We start from the raw sequence: 21,073 nt of genomic DNA, 5'->3' as shown, positions 1-21,073 counted from the left end.
ATTAATGGGAGTAAGTTTTTTTTGTTTTTTTAAATATAGTTCTAAAAGTTTAAAAACTTCTCAAACACACACACCTGTATGAAGATATTTTTGACGGATTAACAAAGCAGAAAGCAGGACAATAATACAGAATCAGTAAATTGACAAATTGACTAATTTTCAATTACAATATTTATTTATTGGTTATCCAATAACCGGAAAATAAATATTTATAATAAATAAATATCCAGTAACCAGTAAGTATCTATAAACAACGACTGTATCCAGTCTTGTTGATGGTATAAAACATAAAATCAAAACAGCAGTCCAGAGAGTTAGATCTATTTTCTTTCTTTTCCCTTGACAAGGGAGTATATCTCTGAAGATTCAAGAACTTGATACCATCAACAACAACTGGATACAGCTAGGATACAGCTACCTTATGCCATCAACAATGAGAGGATATAGCCATATATATATTACCTATCCTGCATTCCACAATTATCCCACCCTCTGCATTGTTAAGCCTTCAAACATACCTTCTTAACCTACATACAATGCTTTAAGCAAATTACAACACCCTCTCGTACATATATATATATATATGAGAGAGATCGAGATATTTTCTTGTTTTCTGTTTCAAATTTTTCTGATGTATTTTCTTGAAAAATTGTCCGGTGAAAACAGCTATTAAAGAATATGTTTCATATAGCTCATGTACCACTAGAAAAACTTTTCATTTTTTTTCTTCATCAGTGTAAGTTTTAAAAAAAAAAAAAAAAAAAAAAGTAAAAAAAAAAAAAAAAAAAAAATATCAAGAGTCCCCTTTATGGGACCAATACTTGATTGTGTAATATATATATATATATATATAGTAATTTATGAAATATATATGGCGATTAAGCTACACTGAATATTCTGCATTCATCCAACTATAGGATTCGTCAGGCTTATGCGTGAATAAAAACAAGAAGCAACCACAGAATTCGCGCATAAGCCTGACGAATCCTATAGTTGGATGAAATGCAGAATATTCAGTGTAGCTTAATCGCCATATATATTTTATAAATTACTAACTAGGTCTACCTACGTATTGAGCACTTTTGAAGTAAATACTTAAAGTTTACGCATAAATCTATACTTTCGTATATTAAATTTATGTGAATAAATGAAGTAGTTATATATATATATATATATATACACACACACACACACGAGAGAAACAAAATTGAATAAAAGCATGGAAAGGTTTGCAAAAGAAAAATGAATAGTATCAGAGCAGCAGCAACTTGGAAGGGGGAAAGGGGTGTAAGCTCAGGACAGAATATTGAAATTGAGATCAAGAATTTGATTTCCAATGTTGTTTTGGATTTCTTGGGAGTTTTATTTTTCGCCTTTGACATAAACAGAAGCAGTTGAAATCGTTCATTAAAAAAAGTTTTTTTTTTTTTTTTAACAATTGTTGGTGGGCAGAAAGACAATGGAATCTAAATATGACAAAATTGGGTCATCACTTAGATTTTGGAAGATAATTGAAAAAAAAAAAAAAAAAATCTGTAAAAATTCCCCACCCACCATGAATAATGGTTAAAAAAAAAAAAAAAAAAAAAAAAAAAAAAAGAAAAAAAAAAAAAAAGAGAGCTGCTATTGTGTAGTGGCATCCACAGTACATTTGCTGCCAATATTTCCTTCCCAAACGTCCTGTTTGATTTTACGATCCTGTCGCTTCTTCTCTGTAATAAGAAACAAATAAATGGAGTCATTGGGTAATTCAATTTATCACCATTTATACAACGTTGTGTACATATATTTGCATGTCCGAAACTAATCTATATATTAATACGATAGAATGTGTGTTATTTTCTGTATCACGCTTACAGCCGGGTCGTTTAATTGCTATATACTTCCATTTCTTGTTATAAATAATTTTACCAAAAATTCTCCATAAGTTTTGGTTTCAGTTATAGCTGATGGCATTTAAGTTATCTTTTTTTTTTTTTTTTTTTATAAATAATTTTATCAAGAATTCTTCATAAGTTTTGGTTTTGGTTTCAATTATGGCTGAAAGAACTCAAGTTATATAGTCATCCACATACAGTACTGTTTCGCTGTTTCACAGCTCATCAGTGTGGCTAGACAAGCAACTAACTCAAGCCAGGATTTTGAAATCCGATCGCCCAAATGACAGTTGGAGCTCCTAACCGTTGTGCTAGACGGCTGCTGCTAAGCGGGCTGTGAATTAACAATGTTATGACATGTCCAAAGTACCTAAGCTCAATTTGTTTACACAAAGAGCATTGCTTCATACACTAATGGTAATTTGTATATCACTTTTCAAAGGTTTATATTTTGGTTTCGATTCAAGCTAATGCACCCAAGTCATATGAATATATTTTTTATTTTTTAAATCGCAACTTTATATAAAAAAAAATTAGAAAAAAAAAAAATAAATAAAAAAAAAAAAATAAGGAAAAAAAAAGTAGAAAAAAAAAAAATTTTTTTTAAATCGATAGAACATTAACTCTATAATAATATATACAAAATCTGCAAGAATTAAAATATCATATTTAAGCATACTTTGCGACTGGGCATTGCCGGGTATTCGTGCTAGCTTAGATAAATACTTTTGCAGTTTTTACAAAACAAAACAAAAAAATACAATAATATCACAGCGTCTCCATTTACACTGAACATCTACAGAATGCCAACATCAACATATTACTTATGAATGCTTTTGCTGTGGAATTTACACAGGTCCCACTAGTTAACTGATTATTACAAATTTTTGGACACTTCTGCTAAGATAGGCTATATTTAGTTTAATTTTGATTTCATACAAAGGGGGCAAAGAGAAGATGGAAACCCCTTGTATAAATTTTTGAGATTAACAAACAAGAGAGAAATAAAAATCTTATCAGAAAAGATTGTGTGACCTGTGGAAATTCTGTGGTTGCTTTATTTATCTATCCAGATAATTCTAATGATAATATTTCTCTTGAACTAAGACATGCATGTAATATTGAAGAAGAAATAGTCTCTGTCTTCTATTGTATTAGGTTGGTGCAAAAATAATGTTTTGTGATCTTCAACTATGTATAAGACTAGTCTGGGTGCCTGGCATTGCCCAGTTGTTTAAAGATGTGTGTTGAGAGAGGAAAAAAAAAAAAAAAAGTGGTAGCAAGCAGGCTCGAACCGGTACCGCAAAGGAGGAAAAGAATGTGAAAAAAAAAAAAAAAAAAATAAGACATTTTTGCTGTTGCATCCATCGTTAAATCGGAAGTGACGTAGGTTTAAATTAAGGCTAGACAATCGAAAAGAGGGGATGACTTTCGAAAATATTAGTGAAAAAAGCGAGCCCTCCCTGTAGAAAAGGGCCCAGTTGAGGGTGGAGGAATTAATGTTTTTGGCGAAGTTTTCGATATTTGTCGCCCGAAAGGTTGAGCCTCAAAATGATACCGATCTCGTGAAAATCCATCGCCTCTGTCAAAACTTTTAGGCAGACATACATACATACATTTAAACAGACAGGCGAGATTTATATTATAGAAAACAACATTATTTTTGAACCAACCTAATAAAAGACAGCTAAATACAGAACGTTGGGTATAAATTTGGACACTTTTTCAAAGTGGAGTCCCTTGGGCCTCAAGACACTAGAATCTACACCATTGTTGAAATGACCTTTTTCCTTATTAGATGAGATATGGCTTTGGTCCTGTGCAATTCTAGAAGGTCCACCCTCCCAAGCTTTGCCTTCTCCCTTTGATAAGGAATTAATGACTTGACACTTTTTTTTTTTTAGGTGGGAGAGGGGTCACATTTTGCCCAATAATTGCTGTATTCTCACAAATTTTTTTTTTTTTTTTTTCATCAAATATAGCTAACTGAAAGAAGCTGCCCGCAGTTCCCAGGTGAGACTTGAACCTCTAGTGTCCTTCATCAAATATCTAACCACTGGTTTGGTCTTGACAATTAGCTCCTTCCTGGTATTGTCAGCGGTACAGTTCCACACACAATAGTTTATAGGGTCGTAATCAGACAAGTTGAGGGCCAAATGTTGAGACTAGTGAAAGTGTGGAAGTTTTCAGATATCCACATTTGAGTATTCTCCGGAGGTGTGACATGGAGCAAAGTCCTGCTGCCATACGTATGGCTTTCATGTGGTCACAGCAAAGTAATTTTCACTGAAGAAATTTGTGACCCCACATTCCTAATGAGATTGATGCCATCCATATGGGTTATAATCCTAATGACATTGCTTGTTTTCCCCTCATTTTAATGGGCCTGATATGTCATCTAGTTTAAGATTTCTGGTACAATGGTGTATATATATATATATATATATATATATATATATATACTAGCATGTCAGCCCAGTGTTGCCCGGATGTTTGGAAGTGTATGTTGAGAAAAAAAAAAAGCGGTTAAGTTTTTTTTAACTTTGACCCCTATTATGACCCCTTAAAATTTGTTTTGGGCTCAAATTAAGTTAAGTTAGATCCATGTCCAAGAAATCTATATCTAAAATTTCAAGTGTTTAGACCCAAAATTGTCGGAGGAGTTTGGTAGAGTTCTCAAGGGTCAAATCATTGAACTTTGACCCCTTAAAAGACAAATTTCTGGCGGAAAACCAATCAAAGATTTTCCCAAATCTCAGTACCCTGTACATCAAATTTCGAGTCTGTAGACTTAAAATTGACAGAGTTATTGTGTAGGGAAATGTACACAGACACGTTCACTTGCATAGATATATGTATATGACATTTGATTGAACATGACAGTTATTCCTTTTTCTGATCTTGTTGAATATTGTTTCTATTTGCCGAGCGGTCTTTTTTATTTCGGCAGGCATATTATATAGGATGACGCCCAGAAGTTGTTGGTCAGCCATATTTTCCTCAAGTGCTTTCTATCGGGCATCCGATTGTCATCAGGAGCAATTGTTGCTTTCTTTTCCTTTGAGGCTTTTTTTTTTTTTTAACATAGGCGTCACCACTTATCAAGGCCGAGAGACCACTCACGGATAAGGGTTAAAGAGTGTACAGTAGTCAAAAGGACAATATAGTAATCGATAGTAATGGAAGTTCGGTAAATTTGTTAACTTAAGTGTAACGACTCATCAGAAACTTGTTCACTTTGAACTTGAAGACAACAATATTATAGACAGCTGGAAAGCAGGAAAACGGAAGACAATTCCACAGGCGTGCAGTTCTAAGAAAAAAGCTTTGATCATGGAATCTACGTTTAAGTTTAGGCACAGATAAAGAGTGGGGGGAATTATTGATAGTGTTTTCAGCTAAACAAGTGTTTCTTGTGAAAGTTTGGTGAGAGGGGACCATAGATTGAAGCTCAGTCGAACACTTTCCATGAAAATAACGATAAAGCAGAGAAACTCGCAACATCTCTTCTGTGAGAAAGAGGTTGCAGCAAAGAGAAAAGGACATCTCCCACGAGGCAACAAAGTCTCTTTTGAACCCTATCAAGGCAGGACAAGTCTTTTCTAGCAGCTCCTGCCCAGATGTGGCAACAGTATTCCATCCTTGGACGTACCTGGCTCTTATATAGATAAAGAATTGCATCAGCAGTGATATATCTACTGGATCGATAGAAGGATCCCACCATTTTTCCAGCGACCTTGGAAACAGATTTGATGTACGTATTCCATTTAAGATCAGGAGTAAAGGTCAAGTCCAGAATCTTGTCAAAACTTGAGGCCTCCCCAAGACGAAAGCCATTCATTTTAATTGATGCCAGATGGGGATCAGAACGTTGATGATATAAAGATAGAAGCTTGGTTTTAGATGCATTAAAAGTAACCATCCACTCCTTTCCCCATTGTACAACGTGGTCAAGATCAGAGGAGAGAGAATCGGAGAGAACTTGGTCATTTACTGTCTTAGATGTGCTACCATAGATGGTAGTATCATCAGCAAAAATGTCTACAAATGATGTAAGGATGTGATTTAGAAGATCATTAGGCTTGGTGTATTTATAATTTTTTTTTTTTTAAAAATGATGGATGCAGAAGGGTTTGGGGCGAATTATTTTTATTTTATTTTAGTTTTAGTTTTATAACCAATTAAAAAAAAAAAAAAAAGAAATACATATATATAAATACATGAAGCCTCAAAGAAAGAAAAAAAAAACAATTACTCCTCATGACAATCCGATGCCCGATAGAAAGCACTTGAGAAAAAATATGGCCGATCAACAACTTCTGGGCGCCATCCTATATAATATGCCTGCCGAAATTAAAAAGACCGCTCGCCAAATAGAAAAAAATATTCAACAGGGTCAGGAAAAGGAATAACTGTCGTGTTCAATCAAACGTGTCTAAATAACGAATTGCTGCCAAAATATACAAATTATATATGTGTGTGTGTGTGTGACCTTGTGGTCTACAGTCTTGAAACTTGATAGATAGGAGATTCCGACCCGTGGCACAAATTTGATTTTTTTTAGCCGGTAAAAATAGTTGCTAAAAAGGTCATAATTGAAAAATTGAAACTTGGCCAGTATATGTAGACTTAAAGTGCTTCTCTATGCATGCACAAATACATTTTTAAACATTAAAGTTGATTAATTTTTTAAGTTTTCATATCCGTCTCTTGTTAACTCAGATGGTAATTAATAATGCTGGGATGCTAAATGTTTTGGTTTCAATTCTAGCCGACGGCATCTCAGTCATATATTTTTTAAAAACTTGAAATCACTTTTATATATTTGGTACAATATAGTAATCAATATAAAATTGGCTCTATAATAATAAATATGAAATCTGCATCAATTAAAATATATTTAATCGTATTTTATGACCGGGCAACACCAGAGGACTTGCTAGTTTAAATATGTTGTTCTTAATTACAATGCCTCCCCACAAGGCAAAGTTAGGCACCATGGTCGTTTTTTAATGTGGAGAAAAGAAACAAAAATGAAAACTGTCTCAGTTGTAAAGGATTTCTCTTCCACTGAGAGAAAACACAAAATTGAAATACTACACTTTGATCTTGGCCTGAAGGCCAAAAACGTAACTTATACGTTGCTAACTTTCAAAATAACATTTTTACGATGCATCTGTCCAATATGAATTTTGCAATATAAATTCTTTATCAAAATAAAGTCAACAAATGTACAGAGTCACCTCCCCTTAACTTACCTTTTTTTAAAGAAAAAAAACTTCACTAGTTCATACATGATGCGTGCCGCAACACAGAGTTCAGTCACAAAGCAATAGCTTCAAAACCACTTCAACATTAGTGAAGACACTCAGGAGGCCAGCTGAAGACATAGTTAGACACTATCAAAGCGGATGTCGAACATAACTCCGGTCCACAGGTCTATAGTGTTCACTGCTGGTTCCAGCACTGGATACCCATCACTATCTTGGCCATTACGAACCATCATGCGTGAGCTGCGTTCATTCAAGATGGGGTGAATGTTGGCTCAAGTCAACTAAATAAGCATCAACTTTTATTTAAGGAAACTCTGAAGCATAATAATTGTTTGGTAAGACAACTTGTCGATAAATGAATGCTGTATCCTGGAGTTCCATTTTAGCAGGCCACTTGTAGTGAAAACAGATACCTGGGAGGCCAGCTGGAGACATGGTTACACACCATCAAAGCAAGTCTACGGTGTTTGCCGCTGGTCCCAGGATTAGCTACCCTAATCACTATCTGGGCTGCTATGGACGGGTGTGCACCCAGGATGCTGTGTGTTCTAGGGAAGGAGACGGCTGAACCCAACCTGGGTGAATGTTGCCTCAAATACCAGTCAAGTACAAAGTGTTTTATAAATATGAAGATAAACAGAATTACACACAAAAAAGATCATAACAGACTTACCACGCGCCTCCTTTAACTGTTGTATTTCTTGATCTCTCTTTTGTTTGGGAATACGTGGGGTTAGGCCAAGAGCTCCAGTCACCATACGCCTGGCAGTGATGGCTGAAGTCTCCGGACGTGGTCTGTAAAGCTGGAGGAACTCTGAAGATACAAAATTACTTGAATAGCGAAAGGCATTTCTGAAAATTGTTATACAAAAATTGTAACTACGAAAAGGAATGTCGCATCTCTAATATAAATCTCACCTGTCTGTTTGATATGCATGTATGTTTGTATGTCTGCCTAAAACTTTCGACAGAGGTGACGGATTTTCACGAGATCAGTATTGTATTGTTTTGAAGCTTGACTCTTCGGACGACAAATATCGAAAAATTGGCTAAAAACATTAATTCCTTCACCTTCAACTGGGCATTTTTCAACAGGGAAGGGTCGTTTTTTCACTGATATTTTCAAAAGTCATCGTCTCTCTTCGATTGTCTAACCTTAATTTTAACCTATGTCACTTCCGGTTTGACGATGGGCGCAGCAGCTAACATGTCACTTTTTTTTTTTTTTTTCACTTTCTTTTCCTCCATTGCGTTACGGGTTCAAGCCAGCCTACTACAACTTTTTTATTTTTGCTCAACACACCTACAAACACCCGGGCAATGCCGGGAACCCAGGCTAGTCTTCTATATTTCCTTCAACTCTCTGGCAAGCTCCATGTATTTACTTAGTTTTCCTGCCTTTTTTATCTTCACCTTATGAACTGCGAGGACGGCAAAATCTACTATTTTGCAAATCTGTTCCTTCTTCTTAACCATCATCACGGCCGACCTTTTTACTTGGATAACTGTCCATTTGTATTTCCATATTTCAAAGGATTTTATGCACTTAATTTTTCACAGAGTTTAGATTTACGTTTTTTTTGGCTCTTGTCTACCTTGGCTCTTATATTGTTTGGTCCAATTGCGTTTTTTTTGTACAGATATCATTAGTGATTGTGTTTCTCTGCTCAAGTGTCCTTTCCATAGCCACATCCATGTGTCCTTGTGTGCCATTTCTTTAACTCGTCCATGTAGCTGCTTTTTTTCTCACCTTTCTGTCCCCCCTCCTCCATTTCACTGTACTCTGCATTCTTTACCTTGGTGTTTTTAGCGGCTTTAATCAGCCAAAGCTTTATGTTATGGACTTTTATACTTCTATTACATCTTCCATGCAGTCTCCTTCTTCCATTGTGACATAGCTGGTGAGTATCATCTTTCTGATGCATGGTCATTAGTTTCCCAGTTCTCTGATCCATTTATCCAAGTTCTTCTTTTGCCCAGTTTATGAAAAGTCCAGAGTATCTAACAAGGAGTATTTTGAAACGATTTATTCCTTTTATTAGTTTGCTACTGTATAAATATATAGCAAGATTTCTTGTTCTTGTGTAAAATAGCAGAAGAGTTAAAAGATATCAGAAGGCTGTGTATTCACACAACGATGACAAATTGTATGAATTGCAATCGGAATTGCTGTGGCATCCACTCTATTCTCCAGATCTGGTCTCTGTGACTACTGACTGTTTGCAAACCTCAAAAGAATGCTTGACAGAAAGAGATTTGGCTCCAAGAAAGTGATATCAGAAACAGAGACACTTTTGATGTCAAAGTCAAACTGTTCTACTAAAAAGGTACTGAATTGTTACAGAAACATTGGAATCATCATTACTATGAGGGATTATGCTGATGAATAAAGTAAAATTTTTACCTAGAACATATTTTTATTAGTTAGGCCCTCAACTTATTGAGTGATGTTGTCGATATTTTTTATAGAAAATCTTGGGTCATAGCTTTGAAAACATTTCACAGGTGTAATTTGGAAATTTAGAAAACCGAATCATGTTATAGAGTTTTTTTTTTTTAAACAATTAAAATCATTTTTTTCAAGACTTTTGTTAAAGACAACTTTTTTTTGGTAATGGTATTAACCCTGAGAGGTCAGCCCCTTGTCGAGAATTTTCAGGTAATTTATAATTACTTTTATAATAAGTACTAAATTTCTTTTCACATAATATAAAGGATAAAAATATTTGGTGTTTGTTAAGAATTAAGAACTATATTAAAAAAGACAAAAATAAAAATCTGTGTTATGTGCATACCTGTTATAGAATGAAAAAGTGACATTCCAAAAATCACGTAAATTCATCAAGTAGTTTTATTTTTAAATTGGAAAATCAAATTTTATGAGTAAAGCGAGAAGGGACTCTCTTGCATCGCCATCTTAAAGAAACAAAGGGAGTTAATTCAACAATAATTCAAACTTGCTAGATCAACCTTGTAATGCCTACAGTTCCTATTAATCGCTTAAAATCATTTAAACATGGATTTTCTCTAAAAAATAAAACTTGATCAATTTACGTGATTTTTGAAATACAGTCTTTTTATTCCATTATAGGTAGATACATCATAAGGATTTTTCTGTATTTTTTGTTTTTTTTTTAATATAAAGGAAATTCTGGATAACTATCAAGTATTTTTCCAGCTTCAAAAGAGATTTAAGAAATCTGGTGTATACAGGTACTTCATCTATAATATAAATCTCACCTGTCTGTTTAAATGTATGTACGTATGTATATTTGTATGTCTGCTTAAAACTTTCGACAAAGGCGATGGATTTTCACAAGATTGGTATCATTTTGAAGCTCGACCCTTCAGACTACAAATATCGAAAAATTGGCTGAAAACATTAATTCTACAAGGAAGGGTCGCTTTTTTTGACGATATTTTCAAAAGTCATCCCCTCTTTTTGATTGACTCAGACTAGCCTTCCGGTTTTGTGAGGGATGCAACGGCAAAGACGTCACGTTTATTTTCACATTCTTTTCCTCCTTCGCGGTACGGGTTCGAGTCTGCCTGCCTACTACCACTTTTTTTTTTGCTTAACGCACACCTCTAAACACCCGGGCGACGCTGGGCACCCACACTAGTCTTGACTAAGAATGTATGACACAATCTATGCCAACCGAAATATGTTTTTAAAAAAAAAAGATAAATGTTACCTTATGCTACAACAGAACACCGACGACGCTAATTGGGTTTTTTTTTTTTTTTTTTTTTTTTAGAGGTATTTGAGGTTGCTGACAATGAATCTGATAATCAAACCCATCACAAATTTACCGTTTGTATGGTATGAACCCCTGGAACCGGGAACTATTTTATGCCATTTCACTGCCTTCAGTAGTGTTTTCTTACATGATTACGATCACGTTTGCACACGCACATAGTGGAATGACTTGTCACATCGCAGAGGAATTTTTTTAGCGGCTATTTGAAATAATAAAGTTTAAAAAAAAAATAAATAAATAAAAAAAATAATGTGGTTCATTTTTTTTTTTTTTTTGTTACGTATTTTTTAATTAATATAAAAAAGTTTTCACAAGTTTACAAAAAAACATTTTTATGATTTTCCGTTCCTTTTTTTCTGGGGTGGGGGGGTATTCAATTTTAAAATTTGTGTAGTTTAACAAATGCTTCTGCAGTTTAATTAACCGTTTTTCTGTAAGTAAGGCGCTAACATACACCGAATAGAAATGTTAAACGATATTCTACTCAGTGTATGTCGGCGCATTACTTACGGAAAAATGGTTAATTAAACTACAGAAGTACCTGCTAAACTACACAAATTCTATATTTGAATACTCTCCCCCAAAAAGAACGAAAAACATAAAAATGTGTTTGGCGTTTATGTTTTTGTGAACCACTTGTGAAAAGTGTTATTCTAGATCAATTAAAAAGCACGTAAGAAAAAAAAAACATTTTTTTTTTTTTGAAAACTTTATTTCAAATGGCTACTCAGATTCCTCCGCAATGTGATAAGAGACTTCACTACCCCCGTTCGCACATGAACGTATCATGTAAGAAAAATACTACCAAAGGCAGTGATATGGTACAAAATATTCCCAAGGTCCAGGGGTTCATACCATGCAAATGGTAAATTTGCGACGAGTTTGATTATCAGATTCATTGTCAGTGACCTTGAATACCTCTAAAAAAAAAAAAAAAAAAAAAAAAATTAGAGTGATCAAGTTTCTGTAGCATAAGGTAACATTTACAAAATGTATTTGTTTATGCTTTGTAAATTTACTTACCAGTACAACGTTTTGCCTTCTGCTTGGATTTTTTGGAAGCATCTGCCATGCGCCTCACTTTCAGCAGTGGAGTGTTGAGCGTTAAAGCATCCTCAGCTGAAATTAGACAAAGAAATTGTGTAAAAAGTTGTGTTTGAAGGCTATGACAAGTTCAACAGAAAGGTTGGGAGTTTGACAGCACACACTAAAGAAGGTCAGAGATTATATTGACTAAAATTGTGCGAAAGTGACAGTACATAGAGACCAGGGGATAAACAGCCACAATTAGATGTGGCTACAAAAGGCAAAGGTGATTATGCAAAGGTGATTATACAAAGTAGACGTCGTTGAGACTCCAAAATGGCTAAATAAAGGATACATTTTTTTTGCTCAAGTCAGTTTTGATTTGGGCATTACATTGTTCACATGCATTTTTGATAGGCGTCTCATTATGTTATACAACAAAGGAACTTTACGTGCCTGGCAGTGTTCTTAGATAGGTTTTGAATTGGAAAGTACAGATAATCGATAATCAAAATAGTCCAATGGAAGAAGGAACAGGCGATTTTGACCAAAGTTAACACCTTACCAGCCTAACATCACAAGTGCATTAGAGAAGTTTATTACCACACAAGCAGAAAGGCTCGACATAAAATCAACAGTAGGTTCTTTGATATGACAAAGGCCCATTCAAAATTAATGTTTCTGTTTAAAACACAATTGCATCATGATACTTGACTTTTTCATTTGAAACTTAAATTCAAGCTATTATCACTACACAAGCAGTAAGGCCAGGCATATAAAATCAACAGTAGGTTCTTTGATATGACAGGGGTGCGCTTGAAATGAATGTTTCTGTTTAGAACACAATTGAAGCATGGTACTTGATGTTTGAATTTTAAACTTTAATTCAGGCTAGTTATACATATAAGATAATTTTATAAAATCAACAGTACGTTCTCTACAGTGCAATGTAGACTAAAACATATGAACTTAGTCACTGCATTGCAATGGGTCCTCCATTACATTGTTCACATGCATTTTTGATCAAAAGTGAAGAGAAGAAACAAAAATTACTGCTGATATGATGAGTGAACATCATTATGAAGTTGGTGAAAGGAATTACTTAAGCTAAATACATCTAAAAAGGTCCCCAATTCATTCCTGAATTTTTGGTATCATAACCAAACACATCGTTCAGAAAGATCAGTAGAAATTTAGGTTGGTTGCATTTTTTGTCCGCACATTGTCACATTTTTGATTTCATAAAAAACAATTCTTTTATTTTTATTAAAAATTTTCAATACTCTAGTGATTATTATATTGTACCCAATATACAGTAATGATTTCACAAGTGTAAAAAAAAAAAAGAAAAAAAAAAAAAAAAAAAAAAAAAAAAAAAGAAAGAAAAAAAAACTAATTTTCAGATGACTTGAATGCCATCATTCAGCTAGAATCAAAATTTTTTTTTTTTCTATTGTGATTTCCATTTAAACACAGCAAAGTAATATTAATGAAACCCGATTGGATGAAAACTTACCAGCCATAGGACTGTTGAAGATGGCCAGGGCATGAGTATCATCCACCCATTTAATGTCGAATCCTCGTTCCCTAAAATTAGAAAAATAAAAACAAAGAATTCACAAAAAAAATAAAAAAATAAATTTATTTAAAATAAAAAAAATAAATTATAGCAAAAATCTTTTTCAATTTATTACCAAAAAAAAAAAAAAAAAAAAAAGTAAATATCTCTCAGTGGCCATAACTATTACAACTCTGAAAATAAAGAGACACAAATGATTCCAGATTAGTGATGTTTTAAACCTTTTCACATTTCAGATAAAAAAAACATTTTATTTGCAGACTATTATTCTCATCCTTTATAGCTTTTGTTTCACAATCTTTTGGCCAATTATTCCTCTGGCCTTTGTTAGGTTGTTAACCGCAACAGAATAGAAATTCTGAATCTTCAACTGTATCTTCAATAATTACTGCCTTCCATAGTTATTATCGTCTCACCACGTTTAATCCTCTGGCCAGCTTTGGGAAGGATTGAAACTGCTATCTTCACACAATGCTCACCTGGAACTGTAGAAATTCAACATCTTTATTAACTGCGCCACGAAATAAAACAAATTACTCATTTCAAAAGAATTCCAGTAATCAAAATAAAAACATTATGTACTTATGTTCATATCAAAATCGGTATAAATTCTAAAAATTACAAAAAAATGATCCAGTAGGTTTGGTTGTTTTTGTTTTACGGCATATCAACCCTTTTCAGGTTACTTAATGCCGAATCCAAAGATTTTGAAGAAAACTTTTTTTAATAGAATATATGTTGTTTTCAAGTCGGTTTCTATTTAACCAATAGTTGGGTACTACTACTCCGGGTCAGAGTAGACCTGGGAGCAATAGCAATTAAAGGGTGGCTCCACACTCCCCAAAGCCCACAAGCTGGGGCCTCACCGCTGGATATAGTTTAAGGTCATATCCAGGACCAGATCCATTAGGAGATGTGCTAGATGTATTTTTTAACAAAAAATGATCCACAGTTAATTTCTGACAATTTGTGTTTAAAAATGGTGGCCTGTAATTAAAATCAAGGAAGTTAAGTTATACAGAATTGTATCACACACCTCTTCAACATTAAAACATATGATAAAACTTTGTAATTCGATATATTCTACCGGATAATTTTTTTGTAATTTTTGGAATTTATACTAATTTCTACATGACACTTAATGTTTATGTGTTTTCAACCGGAAATGCATTGTTCTGATGCATCACTAATCTGCACAAGTACCCAAAAATACATGATTTTATTTCCTGACACATTTTTTTTTTCATGATAAAGAAACTAAAAAGGGCTGCATGTACAAAGAAAAAGGTAAATGTGAAGTTTATGATGCCAAAATATAGAGAAACATAGCAATTTCATTATCATAGACAGATGGGTTGGTTGGTTGGTTGTTTTACGGCATATCAACCCTTTTCAGGTTATTCAATGCCGAATCCAAAGATTTTAAAGAAAATTTTTTTAATAGAATATATTTGTTGTTTTCAAGTCGGTTTCTATTCAACCCATAGTTGGGACCCTAACAGGTACTACCACTCTGGGTCAGAGTGGACCTGGGAGTAATGGCAATTAAAGGGTTGCTCCACACTCCTCAAAGCCCGCAAGCTGGGGCCTCACCACCGGATATAGTTTAAGGTCATATCCAAGACCAGATCCATAAACAGATGGGCATCATTGTTGAGAGGAGGAGGCAAACAGACATAAATATTGATTCCGCAAGATGATATTATACATGTCACGAGATGATATTATACATGTCACGAGATGATATTATACATGTCACGAGATGATATTATACATGTCACGAGATGATATTATACATGTCACGAGATGATATTATACATGTCACGAGATGATATTATACATGTCACGAGATGATATTATACATGTCACGAGATGATATTATACATGTCACGAGATGATATTATACATGTCACGAGATGATATTATACATGTCACGAGACGATATTATACATGTCACGAGATGATATTATACATGTCACGAGATGATATTATACATGTCACGAGATGTCCGACTTTCTTATTATTTTTCACTTTTTCTTTATTTTCTTCTTTTGAAGATTGCAATGCTGGGTATGGGGCAGCCAAACCAGCTACCAACATTGTCCTGCTTTTCATTGAAACCAGCCGAGAGCTCTTTTTAATATTCTCATTGTTCCATTAAGTGCAATTGTCTAGATCTCTTTTGCACTTGGTTCACCAGGAATATTAGTTCACTATGTGGCAGAATCTGCATTTGTTGTCATTACTGAGACCTGCCATCTTCTTGAATGCATTGATCATCAATCCCTCATCTTGAGCAGCCATTATTACCCTTTCCTGATCATGCTGGAGGGCTCCTCTCTTGAGCCAGTCCAAAGAACCTTCTTTGTCTATGTATTCCTGGGAGAGTTCCACCAAACCTATATTTAACATCCTTACTTTTAAAAACCCCCTCCCTATCCCAATAGTTGTTAACATGCAATTTGCACCTGAAATTAAAATTTTAAATAAAAAGTTAACAGTTTTTGGTTGTCATTTAACGTCTACCTTCCAATGCAACTAGAAGTATAGATCGCCCAACAAGGTTATATTTTAACAGGAAACTATAGCTTGTCTGTGATCGTCATGGCATAATGTAATTTGTTTACTAAAAAGCAAATAAAATATCTCGCTCTTTTTATTCAGCACTGTTAATAATCTTGTTATATTTATTGGTTTTTACTCTTGGATACCTATAACTTGGTACTATATATATATTTTTATCAATATAAACAAATTTACATGGTCACGACACTGGACATACAAACTTGTTTAAATTTCTTTTATTGAGCACTCTCAATAATCTCATTAAATTCACTAGTTATCACTCTTGAATACCTATAACCTGGTGTGTATGTATACATACAGACACGTGTTATATATATATATATATATATACACATACGCCCACACATACATACGCACCCCCCCACACACACACACATACATACACACATACAGGGTGTAACGATAAAGTAACAACACTACAGCTTCATTTAAAAACGTTTAATGAAAAAAATCAATTCAAGTAACTTGATTATGTAGTAGAGCTGACATCTATTCAATGTAGCCACTTTCAACCTCAATACAGGTCCAGAATTGGGAGCATGCCTTTTCCACAAGCACCGGTAGGAGCTCGGTGAATACTCGGCAGAAGGCGGCAATCAGGCTGGCTTTGGTGTTATGGGAGGTCATGTTGGTGATGTTCTCAACATATATCCAAACGAAGTAGTCCAGCAGTTTTAGGGGGGGGGGGGAGTGAGAGAAGGATACAAAGTCGCGGCACTCCTGAAACCAAGACTGGGTGTCTTTGGACTTGTGAGCCGGGGCAGAGTCCTGCTGCCACACCCAGGGCCTGCCAGCGGCCACCTGATTGCACCAGGGGATCACTCACACTTTGGTGCTGACTTTCAAGCCAACTTCGAAGATGTGAGATGGCATAATGTGACCCAAACTTGAAACCACGCCAAAGACCATAACTGTGGCCAGAAACTTTGTCTCGTTTCTGTTCTGTTATTCATGGCAATCCAGCAATGCAATATGAGGATGCTGGCAATAATAATCCTGTTGTCATATCTGGGATCGGTAGAGAGCATGAGTTGTACAGCAACACATCTCCGACCTCGCTCGTTGAACATTTTGTCACTTTCAGACATGATAGAAGTTTCTTATTGTTCTTGGGATTTGTACACAACTGGCCAACTAGCAGATGGTCTGCAACAAAAAAAAAAAAAAAAAAAAAAAAAAAAAAAAAAAAAAAAAAAACGGTTTTCATCAAATGGAAATGGAATCATGTTGCCTTTTCTAGGGCGACAACTTTATCATTCCAACCCGTATATACTAGTAGAGAGTAAAATAGAACAAGTTAAACTTACTTGAAATTTGAAAAGGCTGCAATTAAATCTTTAGTTTGTAATTCAGCAGCAAATTTATACACTTCTAACACATGATCATAATCTGAAAAAAAAAAAAAAAAAAAAAAAAAATGGAGACGAAATTAAATTCTTGTTCACAATTCCCCTTATATTAAAAAAAAAAACTACTGAAAAATCTGTATGATGTGCATACCCAACATACAATGAAAATGTCATACTCCAAAAGTCATATAAATTGATCAAATAGTTTTATTTTTAAATAAGAAAATAAAATTTTATGAACAATCGCGAAGCGACCGTCTTGCTTGCTATTTTGAAAGCAATATCAAAAAGCAAGGAAGATAACTCAACAATAAATCAAAATTACAATATCTATGTTGTAATGTCTATGAATTCCCATTAATCGATTAAAAATGTTTCTTTATAAAAATAAAACTACTTGATCAATTTATGTGATTTTTGGAATATGATATTTTTGTTTAGTCATTGACACATACATCATACAATTTTTTTTATTTTTGCTTTTTGCTTTTTTTTTTTTTTTGAATAAATACAATAAAATGCTATTTCACTGAAACCGTTTTTTCTTTAATTGTTTCTGGTAAGTCACAAGATGAACCAAAACGATTTAGAGATACAAAAATAACAATTCCTCATAATATTAATTGCTGGAAATTGTGTGCATGGAGAAAGCAATGCAGAAAACCAGTTTTCTTTCTAAAAAAACTGCAATCAGTTTATTAAGTAGGAGAAAAACATCATGAAGGAGAAAGGAACTCATTCATTGATGAAACAGAAGTCATCTAACTCCTCCTACTACCGCTTCAATGAATTGCTTGAAGTCTTACCTATCATGGCAAAATTAAGATTTTTCAGTTTTCAGAGAGAACTGTCATGAGAAAGAAAAGTAAATCAAGGCAAGATGGAGAAAAAAAAAAAAAAAGTTCCTGTAGTCACTACCGGCAGGAGAAGCCATCTCTGGCTTCATCGGCCACCCGCGAGAAATACTGTTGAAATTTAAACATTTATTTTTTTTTTAAATGTTTTTTAACATCTATCAGAGTGATCTAATCATTATATGATGATCTGCCTATCTATCTATATATATATATATATATATATATATATATATAGTGAACAGCAGGGTTGGGTTGAAAAAATATATTCTACAAGATAATTACTATGGATAAAGTTTATCAGTATTTACCAATTGTTGCTTTAGAAAGTTTATAGTCTTGCATTCGGTCGCAATATTTTTGCACGGGAGTATAAGACTCGTGGATCATACAATGATTAGTAGTCATTACGAATGACCGAGTTATCCCTACACCTTTAATTTTCTACAGCGAGAGAAAGAGTTGTATCGAAGTTAAGGGGTTGGGGGTGACAAGTCATGCAGTTTGAGACCAAGATTTTTTTTTTTTTTCTTCTGGTCATTTCTTTTTATCAGTCAAGTCCAACATAGAAACACATACATAAAATTCTCCAGAAGGCTGAGAATGCCTTGACATTACTTAGACCTTTGTTAGTTGTGCTCCAGCTTTCTATTTAAAATTGTATTATACAAGTATCATACTTAGAATTTGCATCATCCATCTGGAATTCTCCATCTTGCTTAGAGCATCAGCCGCTTGGAAACCATTAATATGCAATTAAAGTGAATTTAGGAATCAAATGGCGTATATGTAACGCAGTACACGTTTACACATGGGTTAACATGTAGAAACCCGGGGCCCAACACGTTGTAGCAGAGTATGTCGCAAGGAACAGAAGACAAGTAATAACTAGACACTTTTTTTTTTTTTCGTTCAAACAGGTTATTTCCATCATTGTCGATTTGTGCACACGTTTTTATAGTTTTTTTTTTTCTTTTTCCTTATTTTGACGTCAGTTTTGCATACAATTCAGCATTTGCATTCAGCTGCCATACGTGTGCCTGCACTCCATTACATAGCGATCAAATTACCAACCAAGTCAGAGACGGCACTAACCAACAGGTAGTATCGTCAATAATCTGCAAACGATGTATAAGCTGGCTCGGATATACCCTAAGATTGGCCCCGGATAGAACTGCCAACCAGGTGGTACAATAGACCCCCCCCCCCCGTGATGAAAAGAAAAAAAGAACTTAAAGAAATGAACTGTATTTGGGCATGCACAGAAAGAAATAAACATGTCAGAAAATTGAAATGAACAGTTTGCATTTTAACTTGTCGATATGTCTGTACGCATTATTTATTCATCCAAACAAAGATTTTACTCGTTATAAACCATCCTTGGTGTATGATTACTATTTCCTGTTAATTTCAGTGTTATGTGACCAGTAGTTTAAGGGTTTATTGGTTAAATATTTACACACCGAAAGGCAGACATACATACATCTGTTTTATTTATATAGATAAATGGATTTACATATTTTTCTAAATTCATATGACTGGTACGAGCTCATGGTTTATGTTTTTTTTTTCCATTTTTGTAAGAAAAAAAAAAAGTTCTGTTCAAAGGGATTTTCATTCCTCACTTAGCTTTTTGTTCCAATAAATGCGGTATTCTATTTTCAAAATATGTATGGTTTTATGGTTTATTTACTACTGTTTCTGAAAGATAAGGTCTTTCTTGCGAATAGTAACATTTAATGCTACTAAGACTAAACTACTTTCCTTTAACAACTACACAAAAACCTCAACCACCGACTGCCATGACTAATAACACCCTACCTGAGAGCCCAGCCTTCAAACTTCTCGGCTTAACATTCACAGGCAACAATGAATTGCAACAAATACATTGAGGACATTGCACAGGCTGCTGCAAAGGAAATTACTCACACCAGTGAGTATACTATATTTTTATAAAACAATTCGCCCATGCATTTCCCACTAGTTTCTGGGCTTGCACATTTCTTACTAGTTTCCCCAGTCTTAAACACGGTCCAAAAAGGAGAGTCTCAAATTTAATAGGTGTCACATTGTCAACCAAGCTCCAACCTCTGTCCCATCACTGCCATGTCACATTCCTGTGTCTATTTTAAAAATACTTTAATCGAATATGCTTTGATGAACTCATAGCACTTATGCCTTCTAAATGTACATGCACTCAATGAGAAAAGCAACAAAATCGTATCCCATGCACTGTTGAAGTTTCAGATACTGGAAAGCCTTCTACTCTAATAATTTTTCCTTCAGACTACATAACTTTTAAATTTCCTCCCTGCTTCCTTAACTATACTAATCTGAAGTTTAAATGCAATATGATTAGACACTTCGTTGCTCAACTCCCCACAGTCCTGTGAGACATCATGACAAATAGCAGCCACTTACATTCCAAGTTGCAATATAATAAGCCTTGTTTGAAGTAAACAGAGTAAATTCTTTAACATTTGTTTTCTTTATAAGTATAACTATTCTACTAAAGAGATCAACAGTTTCATGAATAGCAAATGTAGATTAGTAAAAACCATTTTACAGCAACACAATACTAGCAGAGCACGACGGATACAAGATGTTACTTTTGAAATTGATGTTGCAAAGAAAGTTTGTTTGAACATCACAGCCTTATATGAGACAAACATTCGTGAAAACTATACTTGTTGTGATTGAAGTTGGATTTGTGATGAAATTCTTGACTTGCAATGTTTTGGGTGGTATCAAAGTAATTGCCCATCTGT

The 21,073-nt window shown here is 34.2% G+C and overlaps 1 protein-coding gene across 1 annotated transcript in view; it reads right to left on the bottom strand.

The window, feature by feature from the left end:
- Positions 1–1,330: 1,330 nt before the first annotated feature.
- The window catches only part of LOC145246066 (uncharacterized), a gene marked incomplete in the record, with an annotated part of 58,591 nt that continues 38,848 nt past the window's right edge, over positions 1,331–21,073 (bottom strand). The window contains 5 exon segments of the mRNA XM_080107910.1: positions 1,331–1,712; positions 7,824–7,964; positions 11,935–12,030; positions 13,454–13,524; positions 17,410–17,491. Coding sequence (XP_079964036.1) covers positions 1,624–1,712; positions 7,824–7,964; positions 11,935–12,030; positions 13,454–13,524; positions 17,410–17,491 — 479 coding nt within the window.

Source organism: Euprymna scolopes, chromosome 23 (assembly GCF_053919585.1).
Source record: "Euprymna scolopes isolate OS-2025 chromosome 23, ASM5391958v1, whole genome shotgun sequence".
Taxonomy (NCBI): Eukaryota; Metazoa; Mollusca; class Cephalopoda; order Sepiida; family Sepiolidae; genus Euprymna; species Euprymna scolopes.
The sequence above is the reverse complement of the archived record's forward strand: the minus strand, read 5'-3'. Positions and strand labels throughout refer to the sequence as shown.